Here is a 21,808-nt window from a genome sequence, read left to right on the forward strand (position 1 = left end):
TCAAATATATGCTTAGTTTTATTTATAACATTTAAGAAATATTAACATCTCAGGATATCTGGTTTACCATCTAAGTCCAGTCATAAGCAACAAAAAAGAAAATGTTAACTATGTTTCAAATGAGCATTCTTACATTCATTCCCCCCTGTAACGTAAAGAAAATTCAGCTTTATTAAATTTGTGTTTGACTAATGGAAAAAAAATATCATTAAAAACACCTTAACTACCAGGCATCCTGGTTTGTTAATTTTTTTTGTTGGCACTTGTGTTCACCACAATCAAGCACTCTGGTTTGTTTGTTAAATTTTCCCCTTCTACCCAGAACTGTCTTTTTGTGAGTTTTTCTGTGGATTTTTTTATTATTTTGTTGTTGTAATTGTTTTTTGAAACATCTGGATATGTAAGCTTGTTCAAATAACTTTTAAAAAGACAAGGAATCTAGGCCTGTCTAAAAAGCTCCTTCCCTTGATAACCCACCTATGGGATTACTGACGGAAGAGTCTTGCTTTCATTTTTCTGAATCTTATTAAGCAAAAATTCATTTTAATTAATTTTAAACTGAAAAAAAGTACAGAAACACTGTATTTATTTGATGGTGTGCATAAACATTACACTCCATACATAGCAAAAATATCTTTTATTTATAATTTACATTTCAACAAGTGAAAATTTTACATTTTTACATATACCATTAAATTTTCACGCATCTACAGAACTTTCACACAATGACACCTGAAACTGTGCAGGCAATAAGAAATTTCAAATACAAAAATGTATTTATTAACCAAACAGTAGTTGAGGCCCTGCCTCAATTGGACATTTTATTCATATAAAAAGTATTCATCTTCCAGAACTAACACAGCAGCTCCTCTGTAAAAAAAAAAAAAAAAAAAAAAAAAAGAAATCATACCGCAGTTTATTTAAACAGAATCCTCAGGTTCTGTTTTGATTTCTGTAGATGCAGGTGTGCTGTCTTCTGCACAAGCAGGAGGAGGGGTGTCTTCAGGTTCTTCTTTGATTTTAGGTGAGTCACAGGACTCTTCTGTTTCTTGTTTAACAATGTCCAACATTATATTTAGTGGATTTTCTGAAGGAGTCTTGCTGGGAGATGGTGTGCAATCAAATGATGATGTCTACAAAGTGAAAGTCAATGTAGCATTAGCACATTAAAATAACCATTTTTAGCCTCTCATTCTTTTTGCCTTTTTTCAAAATGCAAATATGTTGATGGTCAGGCACTCAAAATCCAAACTTCTACTTTGTCAAACTTTTAAGAAAACAAATTCATTTTTTTAATAGCATTACGTTTTTTCCAATTCCTTTGAAAAGTATCACCAAGCAGAGATGACATGCTTAACACATTACCATGGACTGATGTAACTTCCAAAGCATTAAAAATGTCACACCAATACCCACCTACTCCATTGTTAAAAATTCCTAAGATTACACATTACTTCACAATAAATCCATCAAAGCATGGCTTTGCTTTATGGCACACAAGCTGTCATGGTACTCACAACCAGAAACACATCTCAGTTAATTCTGTGTTATAAACTTGCCATGCCCAAGGCCTCCAAGTCTTAGGCAAGAGAAATGGGCAGCACATTCTGAACACATCTGCTCCCTGCAAAGCAAAGAGATGAAGCAAACAAACTGAAAGCAAAACGCTTCCAAAAATATGAAGGATTCACTTACATTCTGGTAATCTTCATAACAAGATGGATGGTAAATCTGAAAAAAAAAATTGTTATACATTTAAATATGTAAAAATAAATTATAGCAGGCTCACTGATCATGAACTGAACAGTATCTATTATACATTATCACATAATTCATCTAGAGAAACTATGGTCTGAGCAGGCTAAGTATGGTGTCAGCTATACCTGAGACAGGATTTTGTGATGTTTATTTAGGAAATGTAATCATACAGAACCTGGTGAGGGCTGGGATTATCTGTGCACAGCTGCATGCAGGAAGAACTGAGCCCACACCCATACACAGAGACATCCATTTTTCTTTGAGCACTGCAGTGTAAGGGAGAGCTAATGAGCCCATACCAATGACACCAGGGTTTCAGGCACTTCTAAAGGCAGAGACATTTATGTGTTTGGAAGCCAGAAAAACTACAACAGGAATTCTTCAAGAGAAAAAGAGCACTTGCTGCCTACTCCTGGGTTTTTTTTCCCTGTAATTCTTCAGGGGTTTTATTATAAATAAGCATCACATATAAATAAGATCAGATTACCTTTTCATCTACCCTGATAGCATTCTTCAAGTGCCACTCTTCCTCTTCCTCATCCCAATACTGTTCAAATTGTTCTTGGCAAATTTCACAGCTCTGAAAATTATTGGAAAAACAGAGATAAATCATGTTACTGCAATTTGCTGAACACATAAAATTCAAGAACCTAGGAGGAGTCAAATAAGGTTCTTTTAAATTAAGTATATTAAGCCTACAACACAATCTTTCCTCCACACTTTAAAAATCACTTTAGTAAACCTTAATTAAAAACTGAGTATGGTTTGCAGACAGAGAAAGGATCACCCTCTGGCCCTGAATACTCTTTGTCACTTGAGAAAAGTAAGCTTTACCCTCATCTAGCTAGTTAGTCTGCAAAGCATTTTGTAACAGTGTCATGGTGTCTTACTGTCATGTAAGACAATCCATTAAAGCGATTTAACTAGTTTTATTTCTGGCAATATCTTAATTCTTCCCCCTTAACCTGCAATTTCAAGTCAAACAAGGTGGAAGTTTTTAGTACTTTTGTGAAAAATTATCAACCCAGAGAATAAAGCATGAAAAAAGCTCTTTAAAATTAAAAAAAAAAAGGCCTTTCTGGTTTCATAGCTAGTTCCTTAGAGACTTGGCATGTAAAACTAAATTGTAATTCTAACATTTGTATTTGATTACAACACCAATTCATCTACCAAAATACAGCTCTACTGGTTACTTCCAAGTTGTGGTATTTCTTTCTTCTAACACCTATCTGCTACCAAAAAAGAAATTTTTTGTGTTTAAAAGTACCAAAACCCCAGTAAATCCTATAGCTATTTGAGTGACAAACGAATGACAAACGACCATCAAACGACAAATCACTTACACTATTTTCTCTACATAAACATTTAGCAAATTAACATAGCATGCCCATTTCAATTTTGCTAAAACTACACAATGCCAATGGCTGCTGATTTTTTTTAACTACAGGTTTCTACTACTCCTGCCCCTGGGAAGCAACCATTACATACACAAACACAACCTATGGAGGGGCTACACAAAGGCCCTAGTACAAAGTCTACATTTAGTAACACAGTACTTTGAAAGACTAGATTCCTGCTGTCTGGCAAGCTGAAACTTACCTCCACTGCTCCAGCTGGTCCAGCTGGGACACTCTGAAACTCCTTCTCTTTGGCAGCTTCCTGCGTCTTCAACACAACCTCTTCATGAGCTTTTTCAAAGAACTGGCTTTTAGCACGCTCCTCTAGATCTGCTATTTCTTCAAATTCAATCCAGTCCTAAGGAAAATGTTCATTCTCACTCAGACATCCCAAAGTATCGTATTTCATAAATGCTACTTTGTTAAAACTGAAATATCTCCCACATGCAGCATTAGCACAGGGTACTCTTTCTCACAATGCAATGCTTTAAAAACTCCTTTACCAAAAAAATCACTATCCTTCAAATTCCATTTGCAGTGGAATGAAAACAGTGCAGCAAGCAGCTTTAAACTGTTTACTGTTCATCACACAATTGCCTTTTGTATTCTGACAGGCATCTGCGGACTACTTGAAGTATCTTGTTTATCACAACCAACTCCTGTGATGATGCAAATTTCAGCTGCAATCCTACAGCACATGCAGGAATAAAGCACAGAATCCAGCCTGTAATTTATCCAGACAAATACTGCATTACTTACTGTTAAACTGTAGTACCATCTCCTGTGTGTAATTTTTCTGCTAACATCTTTTTCCGTCCGGTTCTGGCGATAATGCCAATCCAAGTGATCTGCATAAACATCTGTCTGTGAAGTGGTGAATCTCATTCCACAGGAGTAACACTGAATTCCAGTGTACAGCCGATTTATAACACTATCATAACGCCTACAAAAAGAGAGAAAAATCTCAGCACTTCTTTAAAAAAAGACAGTAAGAAACTTCTCAGTAAATTGCTTCACTTGCCTACAGTACTAGGGAAAAAGCATGGATCTGCTCCAAGTTAGAAGTACACAATATAATATTTCACCTTGATTTTCATAGCATGATCAACTTAAACATTCAAAAAACAATTGGCTCTTATTAACAATTAATGAGAAACATGCTAATGTTGTGTCTCATTCCTACTAGATTTTCTCACCTAATAATGCACAAATAGCAATGCCTTCATTTGGCCCAGCTTTACAAGCTACCACCAAATGGTATAATTAAAATCATAGAATTATTTGGGTTGGAATGGACCTTAGAAGACCATCTAGAGTTCCAACCTTCCTGCCATGAGTAGGGACACCTTCCATCAGGTTGCTCAGGGCCCCATCCAATCTGGCCTTGAACACTTCCAGGGCTGGGACATCCACAGCTCCTCTGGGCAATCTATTCCAGTGCCTCACCATCCTCTCAAGTAAAGAATTTCTTCCTACTATCTACAAGCAAATCTGTTCTTCATCTGAGATCATCTGTCCTTGTCCTGGCCTTGTGAAAAGCCCCTCTTCAGCTTTCCTTGTAGTCCCCTACAGGTACTGGAATGCTACAGTAAGGCCTCCCTGGAGCCGTTTGCTCTCCAGACTGAACCACTCCAACTCTCCGCCTATCTCACAGCAGAGGTGCTCCAGCCCTCTCATCACCCTTATGGCCTCCTCTGGAGTCACTCCCAACATGTCCCCCTTGTGTTGGGGCCCCAGAGCAGCACTGCAGGTGGGGTCTCACCAGAGCAGAGGGTGAGACTCACCTCCCTTGACCTCCCTGGGCTTCTGATGCAGCCCAGGCCTGGCTTCACTGCCTATCACAGCCTTAGTGCTGGAGTAACAAGGCACACCTTTGTGTAAAGCTAAGCTTTCCCATCTTCAACTTCTTTTTCCTTTCTCAGCTTCAACAAGGCTGACATCAAACAATGCAGGTTTAACCTCCTCAAAAGCACAAAGTGACAGATAACCTTTTAAAAGCTTTTAACTGTCTTGGATGAACTATCTAGCTCCTGCCACACTGTTATTCCTACTGTAAGCCCATTCAGCTATACTCACTGTCTAAGTTCTTCGACTATGAAGTTAGTGAGGTCTGGAACATTCTGATCTTCATTCTGATCATCATCTTCTTCTTCAGCATTTGGCTGGGCCGATGTTTCATTCGCTTCTAGAAACCATGAAGATATTATCAAAGTTTCAGTACATCATCAGAAAGAAATTATGTGCTCCTAAAAGTGGGTGGTTTTTTTTCAAATATTAATAATACAATCTGACTATGGTTATCTTCAGTTAATCAGATTATCAGTTATCTTCCCACACCATTTTAAAAAAGCATAAAAGAAAATAAGCCAGAGTTTCAATTGAGGAAAACAATATTTCACCTCAGTGTCTGGCATTAAAATTCAGTCTTCACAGATACAGAAATATTTCAGAAGATGAAAAGACCTTGTTCTTGATTATAATCAAGAACAAGTTACAAAAGCACAGCAGCAAAGACAAAACTGACTGCTCTAGATAGATGAAATGTAAATTAAACAAGATACTAAGAATTTACTCAATCACATACACTAAATTCCTTCCCAAAAATAGAGTTCCATTTAAAAAAAAAACTATACAGGAGTTCACAGAAGTGTGTTTACTCAGATTTACACCTGAGCTGTGAATAAATTCCATAGCTAGAACATAATAAATCTACATACGTGCTGAAGTGGAATCAGTTTTAGACAATTTGAGGATCCCTGTTTTCAGCAGTTTAGCAAACAACTCATTCACATCAACCTGTCCAAGGTGGTTATCAGGATATGAATGTGAAAGGCCTCCTGGGGAAGAACATAGACATTCAAGGTGGCAAAAGGTTAGCATCAGAAACTGACTTCACTTTTATCTATATACTTCACAACACAATTTTCCTGTTGCCTCCCATTTATTTCACTTTTTGTTACAAATTATTTACCAACTCTCTGCTTTATCTAGTGTTTGGCTAATTTTTTCCCTTGAAACAGGGAATCTTTGCAACAAGATTTTCTCTTCCTTCATAATGTATTCTGGAGTGCTATCTAAGCTGGTTGCCCATACACTGATCTCTACTGGATGGTGGTTCTTGAAATGCAGTATTCTCCAGGATTCATACTTCGATATTTCCCCACACTCAATACTTCATCACCTAGTTTAACCTTTTATGATGTTATTGAAGTTTTTCACTACTAACCACTCAAACACTGGAAATGTTTGCCCACCCCAGCACAGCAAGCTAGACCTACAGATTGATGCCTTCCAGAAAAACAGATCAAAACCATTTTTTTTTGTTTTTTCAGCACAACTTGATACCCAAATCACATGGTTAATGAAAACTAACAAAAGCCTGCAGTGTTTAAGAAAATCTCCTTAAGAGATGAAGGTGCTACAGATACCACATCTAAAGCCACCTCACTGAGGAGGCTTCCCTTAATCCACACAGACCCAGTAAATCAGGACATTAAAAAATGTCATTTTTGTGGCCACCACCAAATGAACAATCCAAAAGATATAAAAGGAATTCCATTGTTACACACCTGCAGGGTTCTGGACAAAACTTCCAGGATTTGGCAAATACTGCTGACCTTGGCCATAAGGTCCTGTTTGAGCAGACATGAGAGAAACCTGTGAAAGTAAACATTTATGTAATCTTTGTATAATAATGTGACTATAAACTTATTAACTTCTAGATGTTTCTCAATCATTTCACATATATTGAACTCCTTCCAAGAATGAACCATTGTCAGTTTGGTATTGAAGAAGACCACATATAACTATATGATCTTTCCCTAATTTTAATTTCCCACTAGGAAAATTCAGACCACATCCTTGTATTGCCTAATATTAAAATAAACAAACAAAACCCTACCACAACACCTTCAACACCTTTCCTTCTACTTAACAATCACATTTTCCAAACACATTACTTCCTTTTAAATTGCTCATGTTCACCAAAATAGAACTCCTCAAGAAATTCAAGAACTCGTAAATGTCTATTAATAAATGTTACAAATAATTTTTATGAGGAACTGAACCAGCATTTAGTACAGACACACATCTTGAAAACAAGACTTTTCAGCACATCAGCTACAGTAAGCTGTAGGTAGAAACACAAGTCTTTATAACACATTTGTAATAAAAATGTTTGGAGGTTTTTTTCCTAACTGGCTGTTTTCTGGATTTACACACTGTTTAAGATTTTATCCCATTAGAGGTCTGTAGGACACATTACCCGCTTTTGTACAATCAGTAAACTCTTCACATTCATTTTTTAACCCCCGAAATTAAAAATGCTTTTGGAAATCTCTAAACTCTGCAAGAAATTACATCAGTTTCACCTATGTATAGTACCATTTACTCCTTCTGAAGAGAGCATTTCAAAGAGGCAACAGCAAAGACAACTGAACTGACAAAGCAAGATGGTGCCAAGAGAATTTTAAAAGACAACAGTGCAGTTGAGAAAGAAAGTTCAACAATGGCCCTATCTACGTCAATTCCCCCAAGTTATGGATATCTCCCTAAAACTGGCTTGTAACCAGTACTAACAGCTGCAAAAAGACAATTATTATTTTAGTCCTGTCTAACTTCACACCTCTTAGAAAAACGAATCAAGTATAATGTAATCACTTACATTAGCTTTTACACTTTATATAGAGTTCACTTTTGTTGAAATTTAATGAGAATACCAAAGGCTTCCAATTACCTGGTTTTGTTCTAATGCTGAAAATAATGATTTCAAAGACATATTCTGAACTATGAAGTGATTGCGAAGATCCAGTATTTTGTCTAATATTTAAAACAAGATTCTTGAAACACAGCAATGCACATCCTTAAATTATCTAGTGACTTTTTTAGTTAGAAAGTGACTCTCAGCCTGTCAATGCTTTAGAAAAATATTTCATTTTTACAGGACGAAATCGGACTAATTCTCTAAGGGAAACACTTCTGCAAGCAAAGTATTTGATGCAATCAGCTCTTACCTGATTACCTCCCATTGGCATATTACTGAAATTTCCATACTGAGGACCCTGGAGACCTTTTTCTTCAAAATAATGTCCAGCTGCTCTCAGTGGGAAGTTCTGTGCTCCTGGGCCAGCTGGCCCATTGAAATTTGGTCCGGGTGAACCATCAAATATATCAGGTCTCTGGAACTGCATTCCATGAGCTGGTCCATTGTAGCCCTGGCCAGGATGGTCAACAAACGGACCACCTTGTCCATATGGTGACATTTCTAGTCTTGAGGCAGGATGGTTAGCTACATTTTCAAAACGTGCACCCTGAAGGCCAAGGGGCAAGTCAAACCTAGAGGCTGGCTGGTGAGGTCCATCAAATCTTTGAGGTATGGCTGTTTCAAATCTTGCTTGTGCCTGTTGGCCAGATGCCAACCTTGGACCAGGCTGTCCATGAATTCCATCAAATCTTTGCAGGAGAGACAGCTGTCCAGGCTGACCATCAAATCCAGCTCCATGACAGCCATCAAATCTTGGACCAGCCCGACCAAGAGGACCATCAAATCTAAGTCCAGCTCCCTGATGTACTGGTCCATCAATCAACCTAGGACCTAGACCCGGCTGACCACGTGGTCCGTCCAGTCTCAGCCCTCCACCTGATGGTCCATGTGGTCCCTCAAACCTGAGCCCACCACCTGATGGCCCATGTGGCCCCATGGGCTGACCATGTGGCCCCTCAAATCTGAGGCCACCTCCAAGTTGTCCATGGGGCCCCAATGGCTGTAAATGTGGCCCCTCAAACCTGAGGCTACCCCCTGGTTGACCATGAGGCCCCAAGGGCTGACCATGGGGTCCCTCAAACCTGAGACCACCGCCTGGTTGACCCCGAGGCCCCATAGGTTGACCATGAGGTCCCTCAAACCTGAGACCACCTGAAGGCTGACCATGAGGACCCTCAAACCTGAGACCAACTCCAGGACCTTCAAATCTAGCCCCACCTACAGGCTGCCCAGCAGGCCCCTCAAACCGCAAAGGCCCAAGAGGTCCCTCAAACCGCAGCGGACCTCCTCCACCAACCTGGCCTGAGGGTCCTTCAAATCTCAGGGACCCTGCCAGCTGCCCTGGTGGCCCATCAAATCTTAAGGCTCCAGCTCCCCCTGCTCCTGCCAGTGGTCCATCAAACTGAGATGCACCTGTGCCCACCAAAGGCCCCTCAAATCTCATAGCAGCCTGTCCAGCTGGCCCATCAATTCTGGAACTTGAACCAGCAGCAGGACCATCAACAAAAGGACTGCCTTGTCCATCTACCGCAACCCTTGCAGCAGTCGGTCTAGGTGAGCCATCAAACAGAGGTCTGTCTTCCATCAGTGCACTTATCCTCTGCTTTGCTTCAATACCTCCAAATCTCGATCCTGGACTTTCTGGAAATGGTGCTTTCTCTGGATCTTCATACCTAGCTCTTTTGAAACGTTCAGTGAATGGTGACCTTGGTTCCTCTCGAACACCTAAAAAAACCAGAACAAATCACATAACCACTTGCTAATACACTGTCAATTACTTAACAGATACAAAATAAAGTAAAATCACATACCTGCTTGCCCAAGAAGCTGTCTTTCTTCACGATTATCAAACCTACAAAGTGCATCTCCATCTGTTTTCTGGAACTCTGCTGTACTTTTCCCCTGTTGTCTGAGAGCATCTCTAAATTCATCTGATTCTCCCCAGCTGTCATAAGGATCAGAACCTCTTGCTCCTTTAGTAGCACGCTGGTCTTCAAGTCTTCGTCGACTCTCAAGCGGTGACAGGTTTTCAGCAAATGGTCTTGTAGTGCCACTTACAGGCGAGTGCCTCCTTGACCTTTCTGCAAATGGCTCTTTTCTGTCAAACTGTGCTCCCCGCTTGGCTTTTGCCTGCTCACATTCTATTCCAGAAAGCAGTGCATCAGGTATATGATAATCCAAAATATCATCAGGATCCAACAAATCAAGCCTTGACAACGAATGCTGAACTTGTGTCCTTTTTAGTTTAGCTTTATGTTCATAATATGTTAATTCTGCATCCGATAGAAGAGGTTTCTTTTTCAAACCACATTTTTCCTCTGTAGGGCTATCCCAGACATTACATCTGTGCTTTCCTTCCTGATACTGGAACAGCTGTCGGATCTGATGAGCAACCATGAGAAACTCATCTTGTGTTATTTCACCAGATGTTAAGCGGTCATTAGCCTGTAAGATGAAGTAAAAATTTAGACGTCCAAAAAGACAAGAAAAAAACCCCCCATCTAGGACATTTCTAAGACAGATTTATTGGTATTACCTTCTTAAGTAATTCTCTTTTACTTGCAGATGTCAATTCTTTGGGAATCTGTAAATTGGCATCCACACTTAACCGGTGCTGCTGCTTCGGTGCTCGGGGTGATAGAATTCCTTTACCAGCCGGCCAGTTCTCCCGATGTCTTTGGTGAGGGGATTTAACAAGTGCTTGGTGTTCATCATTCTGCTGCGAGCTGAAAACAAGAATATATGTAAAATATAGATTATTCATTATTCAGGATGCAATGGTTCCTACTAGAACTGATCATGGCAAAACATTGCTATCACCTTAGAATCTAAGTATGCATCACCTCTGTATTTCACTAGTAGAAACAAATGAAACCTATCAACTTTAACAACCCCAACACTGCCTCTCAAAGTCAACTATACTGAAGTCAACAGGAGAATTTCCACTGACTTCACACACAAGTTGTTTAAGAGATAGTAACTTACTTTTTACTTTCCTCCCAACCAGATTTCCACCTCTTGCCTGATTTGGATCCCTGCCAGTTTTCTGCATTTTCCTTTGGATCTGGAGAAGCTTTTGCAGAATGCTGGGTGGCTGTCTCTTGGGGTCTTTCTTCTTGGGCTTTTTTCAATCTCCTTGGATCACGCACCTCTTGTTTAACATTTCTCTTATTAGAGTTTCTTTCATCTCTTGCTGCTTGTGTGCCTTCTTCAACATGAGACTGCTTAGGGCCTATCTGACGTATCTTTCCAATTTTAGGAGTCGATGAAGTAGGAGATAAACTCCGAAGTCTTCTTTTAGGTGATCTCCTCTCTCGTCTTTTTGGAGAGTGTGTAGATGGTGATCTTGCCTTAGGAGAGCGTGATCGTGACCGTTTTCTACTACCTGATCTTCCTTGTTTCCCACCCTGTTTTTCTGACTCCTCTGTAGTTGCGTCTTGTTTCTGAACAGCACCATTAATCACTTTATTTCTGCTCCCTACTGGTCTATGTTCGCAAGTCTTATGCTCCTCTTTTTCCTTCTTTTCTGTACTTCTCCTCTTTTCTTTGACCTCCTCTTCCTTCCCTTCTGACTTATCCTGAAGATGTCTTTTCAGTCTTGGATCCCGCTTACTGATGTCAGAAACCTTAGTGCTTTCACATTCCTGGTTTTTACTGTCTTTAGTATCGGGCAGCTTATTTTTCAAAGGGGATGGCGATTTAGATTTTGCTTTGGACTGTTCAAGTTCTTTCTTCTGTGTTTTTTCACTTGCCTTTGATTTTTCTGACTTCGTTGAGTTCTGTTTTTCAGCCTGTGCTGTTTTGTTTCCCTTGGTCTCAGACTGACTGGTCACACTTGGTGAAAATTCTTTCCTGTGAGATTGATCTTTAGTATGAGAAGAATGTTGACCCATTCTATTAAGCCGAGGATCCCTGTTCACTATTTTGATGTCATGAAGTGGAGGACTTGGGGATGGTTTGTTTTTTTCAGATTGCACAGCAGTTTGATGAGGTGGTTTAACTGTCATATGAGGTGTGGGAGACATGTGTTGCTTGGAAGGTGCTGGAACTGAAGCTATACTAGATGATCCCTGCTGAACACTAAGAGATACAGCCTGAAATTGGAAAAAAATCCAGCATTAATCTGTATGCCACAACTCCTACCCAGAGGTGCTAATATTCTGTCTCAAAACCAAAACTGTAATAGCCATGTCTTGAGAGTTATGAGCTTCAGCCATTTAACAAATTGACCCACTAATTGCTAACTATAAGCACTAAAATAATGCAGTACCATTACAAATCAAATTCAAACACAGTGCAAGATCATTAATGTAAACACTGGAAAAGATGTAAATTTGGCACAAGTTCCAGTTACAGTGCTAGCTTTCCTGTATTTTCCACATGTCTAGGCAACTCAGCTGCCAAGTATCCTATTTTCACACTTCAGTTCCAAGATGCTTTATTTTGTGTTGTCAACTATCAACACAGCAAGACTTCCAACTACTGCCAACCAAGGAACCGACTTTGCTTACAAACGATCAGGCTCCCTTGTTCTTTGGGAACAAACATATTTGAAATACCCCAGCTCACTGTCAGTTGCAAGAGGTGAAGGGTGGAATATCACAGTCAGGTATCATTCTGAAGAGAGATTAAAACCAAACCACAAGAATTGTTTATTATCTTGAAATCTTAATACTTAAGATTTCAAGATAATAAAAACTGTTCAGGAATCCCAGCTCACCTTGCATTGCTGTGGTAGTCCTAGAACAGCTACGCTTGCCTAACATGAGCGAAAACCAATGTACTGTACTTACCAGTACAGTCAAGTACTCTCCAAAAGAGAGACCCCAACTACCCAAGTTTTATCAACTATCCTACTCACCAACTGTGCTTTAGTCTGTTCCAGCTCCAGCTCTAGTTTTTTTTGCTGAAGTTCTAACAACTGTTTTTGCTTTGCAAGCAATTGCTGCCTTATCAGTTGCTCCTGTGTCAAATTCTTTTGTATTTCAGGAACAGCTGGAGGAGTGGAGGCACCAGAAGTGACAGCAGAGGTAGGTGCATTAGATTCCTCTGGCTAAAAACAAAACAAAGAAAAATTACTTTTAAAATCCTAATAAAATCAACTAAATCCATCTCCTTTCAGTGTTTTCATGATCCAGTACTGGGACTTAGTTCATACAGCAGCTGTAAACTGCAATTTTTTTTGCCCCACGATGATTTGCCTACTTTGACAGGTGTAGGGAATTTAATATCAATTCCTCCATGTTCCAAAGCCTATAACTCAGTTAATAAATTAAAAAAACCAAACCCTTCAAATATTTTGAATTTATAAATTTCTCTTACCTGTTTACAAAGGTCAGATAATTCATTCTTAATATTCTAAATTGTCAAAAAGCAGCACACAAACAATGAAAACTACATGTATTACCGTCTGTTCTTCCAGAAGGCAGAAAAACTTACCGATTTATTTAAAAACTTAGGATTCACATGGATGCTAGAAGTATTCACATTTGGGGGCAGAGGTTTAATTGGCCAGGCAGGATCTAATGAGTTGACTCTGACATCAAGTGCATATAGTTTCTTCAAAGGAAAAATATCATCCCATGTGGAGCGTAATTTAAATAAACTTTTCCTAGTATTTTCATCCACCTAAAACAATAAAACAATTCTATGGCTTGTTAAGTTAATATAAAACAATTTCTTAAATTTTTCTGTAGAACTTAAGACTTCATTCATTTCCTATTTCTATCTTGTCATTTCAACATACTGAACTTGCTACACAAAATTTATAAGCAGTGCAGACAACACATCTCTATTAATGGAATCAGTGACAGAAGCTCAAATGTGCAATTGCTGTTTCAAGGCCATTTGAAGATTTTATTTTGTATTACCATGCTCTGAGAATTTTCTTTCAACTTTTCCATTAGCAAAATTCTCATTTTACTGGCCCAACTTCTGTGGAAAAAAATACAGTAACAAAGGTATTGAAAGGCAACCGCCTCTGAGACAATACATCATTCAAGTGTTTGTGCTGGAGTATAACAATGACAAACAGATCAATAAAAAACAAACTGAATGGAAAAAAGGTGTTTTGCTCAGCTGTTTAGTCACTGAAGGATTTTTTTCTAACAAATGCAATAAAATGAGTATTAGCTAAAATGAAGTCAATTACTATTTCAGTTCAGCTGCAGAATTAGACCCATCTATGTATGAGTCACAGATCAAATGTACTTGTAGATCCAGAGGCCCATTTTATCTCTTTACACACAACTGGATTATCTCATGGCAGCTAAATTAGAAATTTACAATAAAGCAAAATTTAGTTCATCTTGTAACTTAAATGGCTCAATTGAACAGTAAATAAAAAATATTAAAGGACAAAATACATGCAGCTGTCAAATTTCAAAATCCCAATTCAATCATTAAGCATTGCCCATGTAGATGATTTTTGCTGCCATTTTCAGATGTTAGACCTACAGACTCAGAATATTCTGGAAAATTAGAAGGTTCATTTTGGGTAAGAACAGGAGCTTCAATAAAAGTAATTCGTACTTAGTAATTGGCGGATGACGCCTCTATAGAATTTTCCATGAGAGGCTTCACTGAAGCTCACTGCAAAAATGTGCAGGAATGACTAAGCAAACAGTTTGACTTCAAGTGTCTAAAGATACCTTAGTGACCATTTACTGATAAAACCCAAATCTGTAACAATGCCTGTGCTGGAATTCTACTCACATCTTTTAACCAACTAAGCTATTAGAAATGACTGCCACTTTACACATCTAACTAGTACACATAAATAGTTCTATTTAGCTTACTAGCAAATTAACACATAAAACTCTGAAGATGAGTTGTTATCCAGAGCTTCAATCAGCTGCAACTTTAAACACAACTCAGTAGAAGAGCATTCACAACTTAACACCAAAAACCAGGTAAATCTATCTCTATCTGCTCTACACACAGGAGCTTAAATCTTCTACAATCACGATCACAATCTATTCCTCACTTCATCACACACTTCACATCTGAAAACCATATATAAAGCATACTGGGATTTCAGATCCTCAGATATGTAATGATAAATATGCAAAAGCTTCATTCATCTCATTCTTATGGAACATCACTTTCTTCTAACATACAAGAAACCACAGAAGTTAACCCTTCATTTCTGATCCAATTTAAAACCCATTCAAGTCCAGCCTTTCAAAACCTGGGACTTTGATATGCTCTTCTCACAGAGGAGTATGCACAATTACTTCACTAGGCTTCAAAATTAAGAGCCAGAATTAAAAGATATGGCAGCAGCTTTCAATGTTGAATGAAATGAAAACTTATTTATAATACAGTCACTCATTTTAAGGTCCTTCTCTCACACAGTCACAGCACTTTTTTCAGCTGACAGACCACCAAGAGAGAACCAGGTGCCAGTGCTACTCCCTCTTGAGTTTAAGCACTCATTCTGCACAATGTGAATTGTGTAAATCAAACAAATCTAACTACAGGAGAGTGAAGCTTTGAGAAATCCAGAAAAAGTCAATTTTCAGTCTATTCTTGGCATAAGGACTATTAACTATCTTAAAAATAAACCAAATATTTGTAATTAATTGGTCTATACGTTACAAAAAGTCCATACAGCTAAGCCATCAACAGTCAAAATCCTGTTAGTACAATCTTGCCTGGACAGGAAAGCTACTGATGTTTACACACCAAATTAAGTAATACTTTACATCTTTCAGCTAAACATGCTTGATAGCAGAAGGAATAATTTTTTACAGTATAGATATACTGAGATTTATAAAAACTAATCAATTTGTATAGTTCACCACACAAAACAAACCCAAACCTGAAATAATGTACTTATTTTACCAGGAACAAATTTTGCTTAGAATACAGTACTTTTCTGAAAGTGTATATACCTTTTCAAATACACAAATAAATGTTGCAACTAGGTTTTTAGTAAATGCTGTGAGATACTCTCTTCCCACATTCTTGACAATGGAATCCATTAGGTACATAACGGGTAGCTTCTCTGATGCAGGAGCCTGGAGTAATAAGAAGAAACTGAGAAGTTTAGTACAACAAAAACATACTTTAACTTTTTCAAATAAAGGGATTACCAATCCCAGAAATACAGACCTCTCTTTTTTGTTGCCACTATAAATACCAAGGGATTTTGTTTGGGATTTTTGTTTATACAAAAACTTAATCTGAAAAATGGATACTCAGTTCAAAGTATAATGCAGTGGGTCTTTCACAAAAAAAATTAAAAAAAAAAAAGAAAAAGGAACACCTTAGGTTAATTTGTTTGTGTATCAAAGCTTTGGAAAAAGGGGGGGAAAAAAAGGAGGAAAAAAGAAGCCCATGAGACAGAATTGCCACTAGTGTACCGAGTGTAACCTTTCCCTTGAGGAAGCAACTTAGCAGGAAACCATCGTCAGCACTTCAAGGAACTTCTAAATATTGCTTATAATTCAAACCTCCTGGATGGATTTTTCTGGATTTCACACAACACAAATTAGACTTCTGGCAAATAGCCCAAGTCAGTGAACTTCTGCAGCAGTAAATTATATGGTGATTATCACAGTTTTTCGTAAATTACACGCAGAAAAGGTTGCAATTATTTCACTGTAATCCAACCGGACATAGCAGAGAGTCCCATTCTCTCTTGGCACTTGCAGATGGCGATGGTTCCGATTTCCAAAATGCATGCAAAAACAGTCAGGATAGAGTTCAAAATTCAGTCAAAACTCAGTCATCTGTTCGACTGAGTAAACGCACAGACAAGCTCAGGAACTGCAACCACCATTTTCATAGAAGGTTGTCTTCAAACTCTGGACACAGCTTTGCTACAGGAGGCTTGGGGGCTTTTTAGTTTGGTTTTGGTTGGGGTTTTTTAAAATTCTTTTTCAAAACTCATACCAAGTTTGTGCGGTAAGTGTGGTGACCCTGGACCACTACAGCAACTTCCAATTTACAAAAAGCAGTACTGGACCAATAGAAGTGGTTTTAATGCTTGCCAGTGGCTTTCACAAAGTAGAAGGCACAGCAAAGTTCCAAAAAACATCAGCAAGTACACAGACTTGTTGAAGAGGACACGGGAGACAACACAAGCAGTGTGTGTTGACCATGAACCCCTGGGAAGAGCATCCACTTGTAATACTTTAAGTTCCCTTCACCATCTGGTAAGGTCTGGATAAAAGCAGAACAACTTCACCCACTGCTCATTTTAAACAGAATAGGCTACTAGATTAATTAAGACACCTTACTTGGCAGGCAGGCCCATTATGCAGACACGTGTGTGAAGTGCTACTGCTTCACCATTTTAAATGCAATTCCTTCCCCTTTGAGGTGGTTCACAGAAGGGCACTCACTCAACAGTAATTTTTACATGGGCAATCGGGCTTCCTCACCCTTCCAAGTGTACTAATTTACCATGACCTGAAACTTATTATTGAAGAGGGCAGAACCCCTTGTTAGTTGGGGTGGCAGGGTAGGGGGGAGTGTCACTGCCTTCAAACATATTGGAAAAAAGTAGAAACAGGCAGGTGATGCATTTTGTGCAGAAAAAGACAAAAACCCAGCTACATTAGCTAAAACTAATTGCAGCACATTAGAAGCCAATTTCACGCTGTGACGTAACACTGAACTGTAAACAACCTAATGTGCAAGTGTTAGAAAAATGCATCACTTAAGTCTCAGATATAGAAGATTATGGATCTGCAGCTATTTAAAATGTCTGTGGAACACTGGCTTCTTCTTTGAAGCAGTCTGCACAATGGCACATTAAAAACACTCCAGCTCTGAGTGCCCTCTTTTATAACAAAACGACAGTGCACCACTTCTGACTTTTAGTCAGTGTGTTAGACACACAAAGCTCTCCCAGAAGTACCTATGCCCAAGAGCTACTCCCCAAGCTGAATTCTTCCATTTCACCAGTGCAGGAAAGCAGCTCACTACACTCAGCTAAGCCGGAAGTTTGAGATGCTGGGGAAGCATTAGTAGCAAAAGCACTGAAAGAAGTGTGACTGTCCCTGTCCTCATGCATCAGCCTGTGACAGCAATCACACAGAACCACCACCACCTAGGTAAGGAAGCCAACTTCCACCTACGGAGCACAGTTAGCGGCCCAGCAGCATACCCTGCTCCAAACATAAGCTATTCAGGTGTCGCAGTTTAACAAACAGGACTTAAATACGGCTGGAATATTTAAGTCTTCTCTTCTGGAAGTGTTTATTATGTCAAGGGATCTAGCAGGTATTTCAGTAACCACAAGAGGGAATCCCACACCGGAATGCATTTTGTTTCCAGGAGGTCTCTGCAGCACCCCCAAGCAAGAAAGATGCCCGCACGACTCTAACCAAAGGCAGGGAGGCGCCGCATAACCACCAGAACGCAGAAGAACACTAACTCTGAGCTCAGCATATTATTAAAGACTTCTTTACAAAACTCCCACTGTTCCTTCAAATAACGTAGGAAAGCTATTGTTGGAAATGTGTGGCTTTTTTTTATTAGTTTCCTAAAAGATTTCAAGTTTAAAGTAATATCTGGCAATTCAACCCCAAGTCACAAACTTGTAAAAAAATTTGTTAAAAAAAAGAAAAAAAAGCAACTTTGTATACAAAATGGGTCTTGGAAACAAACTCTGCACTATACAATGGTAAATAAAAAGACAAATACATATTTCACACTTTTTATTTACAAACTTTATAATACCAGTCACACATTTCAGAACCATTTATTAAATAGTAAAGCAGACCACTCAAGTTTTACACTAAACAAACTGTCTCCAGGCAACACTTTTTAAAAGTGGCTTAGTAAAGGAGATCACTTTCCCAGAAACAACTAAAAACTTGCCTTGAATAAACTACAGTCATAAACAGTAACTAGGCAAAACTAACCATTGATACAGGTTTTAAGACATCCTTTAAAAAACCCCCACACTTCAGGGCAGGTTCTAAATTACCCAGAAATGAAAAAAAAAAATTGACAGCATTGTTATTTCATCACAAATCATTTTATATACATCCACTGCCCTTTAGGAGATATAATGGTGAGAGCTATTAGATTATGAGGTCACCTCCCCAAGGAATGGCAAAGCTCAGCCACTGGCAGCATTTAAAACTAGACTGGAAGAGGTCTGTGGCACACTAAAAAAGACAACCTGCATTGATAGAAAGATAAGATTAAGTATCTTAAAAGATGTTTCCCACGCCCATGATTAAATAGTACAATTCTCACCATTATAAACCACGATTAAAGCCAAAGAAAAAAGCCTTTTAACACCTGAGATCAGAGGGAGCAAGGGAAACAACGGGGGAGGGGTGGCTGGCAGGAATACGGGGGAGGGGGATTGAAAGAAGAACCCTTTTCTTATAAAATGCTCGCTAAAAAGGTGCTGCAAACCCCCATGCATGTACAGTGGCTGACTGATGTCAGCAACTGCCTGGGCTGGGCTCAGAGGGAGCCTCCTCTTTCCCTTTTTTATATCATGTGCCTTTCAGACGCCATGTTAGGATCCTACAGGCTGCTGCAGTTTCTACAGTCAGGGAGAATTTCTTCTATCACATCCTCAACTAGTAAACTTCTCTAGCCAAAATAAATTAAACACGCACACAACGCTAGTGCTACTCGGGGCACAGATCACCTGAAATCCGAACAGATTATCCCAAGCCCACAGAATTTTCTCTACCGAGGCAGAGCAAAACAACCCCCATCACCACCACACACTCTTCTCTAACCGAAAGAGATGTTCACCTCTCACCCAAAAACTTTTTTACGATATAAGGGAGCCTCCACCCCTCAATTAATCTCGCACAGGGACCGCACTGGGGAAATAGCTTTAGCTTATACTTAAAGGTCACTATACTTAGCCCTTCAGTGGCGGACAATTTGCGCTCTAGAAACTTAATCTTATATTCCTTTTAGACCACCCCCCAAGAAAAAACCCAACTCTCCACGAGATCTCCCCATTCATGTCCTCTCTAATGATTGCAGTATCCACCTACTGTAAAAATCCCTAAAACGCCAGGGTTTAGTCACCAGATTCGGACACCGAATCCTGCCTGCGTGTCGAGGAAAGCCCCGCTCCAAGGGCGAGAAGTGCAGCTGCCCAGTCACTGCCGGGCCGCCATGTTGTGCCTGCTATTTACGCGGGGCTCCCAGCGCCAGCCACGCTGCCCTCCTCCCTCAGCTCTTCCTGGGGCCAGTCCCAAAGCCTTCCCTACTCCCAACAGGCTGGTGTGGGGGCTGCTCCCCTCCCTCGAGTCCCCTGCTCCCTATACCACGGGGGAGTAAAGAAGCAGCAGCAGCACCCTTAAGCTTCGCGATGGAAGGAGGAGCCCCCGGCCGCCGCCTCGCCTTGCTCCCTGATCCCAGCTGAGACACGCTTCCCTCCTCCGCCTGTTTCCCGCACGGCGACCCCCGGCCTCCTACACGCCCGTCCTCCCCCAGCTCCGTCCAAACCCTGCTCTCTCTGTTCGCCCCCTCACTACCAATACCCCCTCCCCTCGCCCGGCACTACTTCCTAGGCCCCCCGCCGCCCCAGCCCAGCCATGCCCACCCGCCCGAGCCTCTCCCCCCCTCTCGGGCCCCATCTCCCGACCCTCGGGCCCTCTCGTCCCCCGGCCCTGCCGTGTCCCCCTGAACCGCCTCGGCCGCTCGGCTCCCCCCGCGCCTGTCCTGCGGGCCCCCTGGCCGCCCTACCCCGCTGCCCCGGCCGGTCCCCCCAGCAGTATAGGTAGGAGTAGTAGTCGGTGGAATATAAAAACCTTGGCGATTTGCGCCTCGATCAGGGAGACGATGTCCTTGGCGAAGGGCACGTTCTCCTCGGCCAGGATGGTCAGCATGTTGATGTGCGGCTTGCTGTTGAACGTCAGGTCCTCCAGCGACGACTGGTAGTCGCGGCACGCGTCCTCCCGGGCCTCGCTGCTGCCAGCGCTGCTCTCCGGGGCCGACATGCTGCTCCGACCAGGACCCGACCCACCGACCGACAGCCCCCTCCCCGCGATCCCCCGCCGCCGCCGCCGCCGAGCGATGCCGATGCCGCCCCCCCGCCGCTGCCGCTGGGCTCCTCTACCGCATCCTCCACGCCGAGGCTCCCGCTGGCTGCGCTGCCGGTGCCGCCGCTCCTCAGGCCGCCGCCGGCTCAGTCTCCGCGCTCACAAAATGGCGGCGGCGGGCACGGCTCGCGAACCGCTTCCCGCAGCCGTTGCGTCATGTGAAATTGTGCTCAGGAGAGGGGCCGGCGCCTTGGAGAGGCCCTTTTGTCCGCCGGACGCGCCCTGATTGGCTGGCGCCCCGCCTGCGCGGCTCGCCATTGGCTCCCCCGTTACCACAGCGGCTCCCGATTGGCTGGCACCGCCCTTCCTCACCGCTGACAGGCTCCTGCGCCCGAGTGCCGCTCTCGCACGCGCGTCCCGACTCGCCATTGGCCACGTCTCCCGTCCCGCCCCGCCGCTTCCTCCCGCCTTCCCGCGCTGCCCCGAGCGCTGATTGGTGCCGGGCGCAGCCCCGCCTCCCTCCCGCGGCCCGCGCCGCCCGCCGCTGGCTCAGCCCCCACAGCCCCCACACGGCAGCGGCCGCTCCCAGGGCGCTGGGTTTGCCCCGCCGCATGGGAAGCGCCTGGGCGCGGAGCAGTGGCCGTAGATAAAACCACAAGAAGGTCCACCTCAGCACGAGGAAGAACTTTTTTTACGTTGAGGGTGGCAGGCTGCTCTGGGAGTTTTGTGGAATCTCCTTCTCTGGAGACATTCCAAACCCACCTGGACGCGTTCCTGTGTCACCTGCTCCCAATGGCCCAGCCTGGGTGCGGGGATTGGAATAGGCGATCTCCAGAGCTCCCTTCCAGCCCTGGCAATGCCGTGGTTCTGTGGCTCGTTCGCCTCGGCAAGGGCCCTGCCCGCCGTGTTTCTCG

The 21,808-nt window shown here is 41.6% G+C and overlaps 1 protein-coding gene across 2 annotated transcripts; it reads right to left on the reverse strand.

Moving 5' to 3' along the window:
- Positions 1-21,080, reverse strand: PCF11 (PCF11 cleavage and polyadenylation factor subunit). 2 transcript variants are annotated; one of them, XM_059466599.1, is made up of 16 exons: positions 20,664-21,080; positions 15,813-15,938; positions 13,357-13,545; positions 12,779-12,970; positions 10,903-12,011; positions 10,454-10,643; positions 9,729-10,362; positions 8,168-9,642; positions 6,725-6,812; positions 5,873-5,992; positions 5,232-5,340; positions 3,915-4,098; positions 3,358-3,513; positions 2,246-2,338; positions 1,696-1,731; positions 1-1,133 (listed from the first exon to the last, which is right to left on the reverse strand). In XM_059466599.1, the coding sequence occupies exons 1-16, from the start codon at positions 20,850-20,852 to the stop codon at positions 921-923; spliced, it is 5,103 nt and encodes a 1,700-aa protein (XP_059322582.1). In that variant the 5' UTR covers positions 20,853-21,080; the 3' UTR covers positions 1-920. The 2 variants fall into 2 exon arrangements, with proteins under 2 accessions (XP_059322582.1, XP_059322583.1); XM_059466600.1 differs by lacking the exon at positions 15,813-15,938.
- Positions 21,081-21,808: the final 728 nt, after the last annotated feature.

Source organism: Ammospiza nelsoni, chromosome 2 (assembly GCF_027579445.1).
Source record: "Ammospiza nelsoni isolate bAmmNel1 chromosome 2, bAmmNel1.pri, whole genome shotgun sequence".
In the NCBI taxonomy this organism is placed as follows: domain Eukaryota; kingdom Metazoa; phylum Chordata; class Aves; order Passeriformes; family Passerellidae; genus Ammospiza; species Ammospiza nelsoni.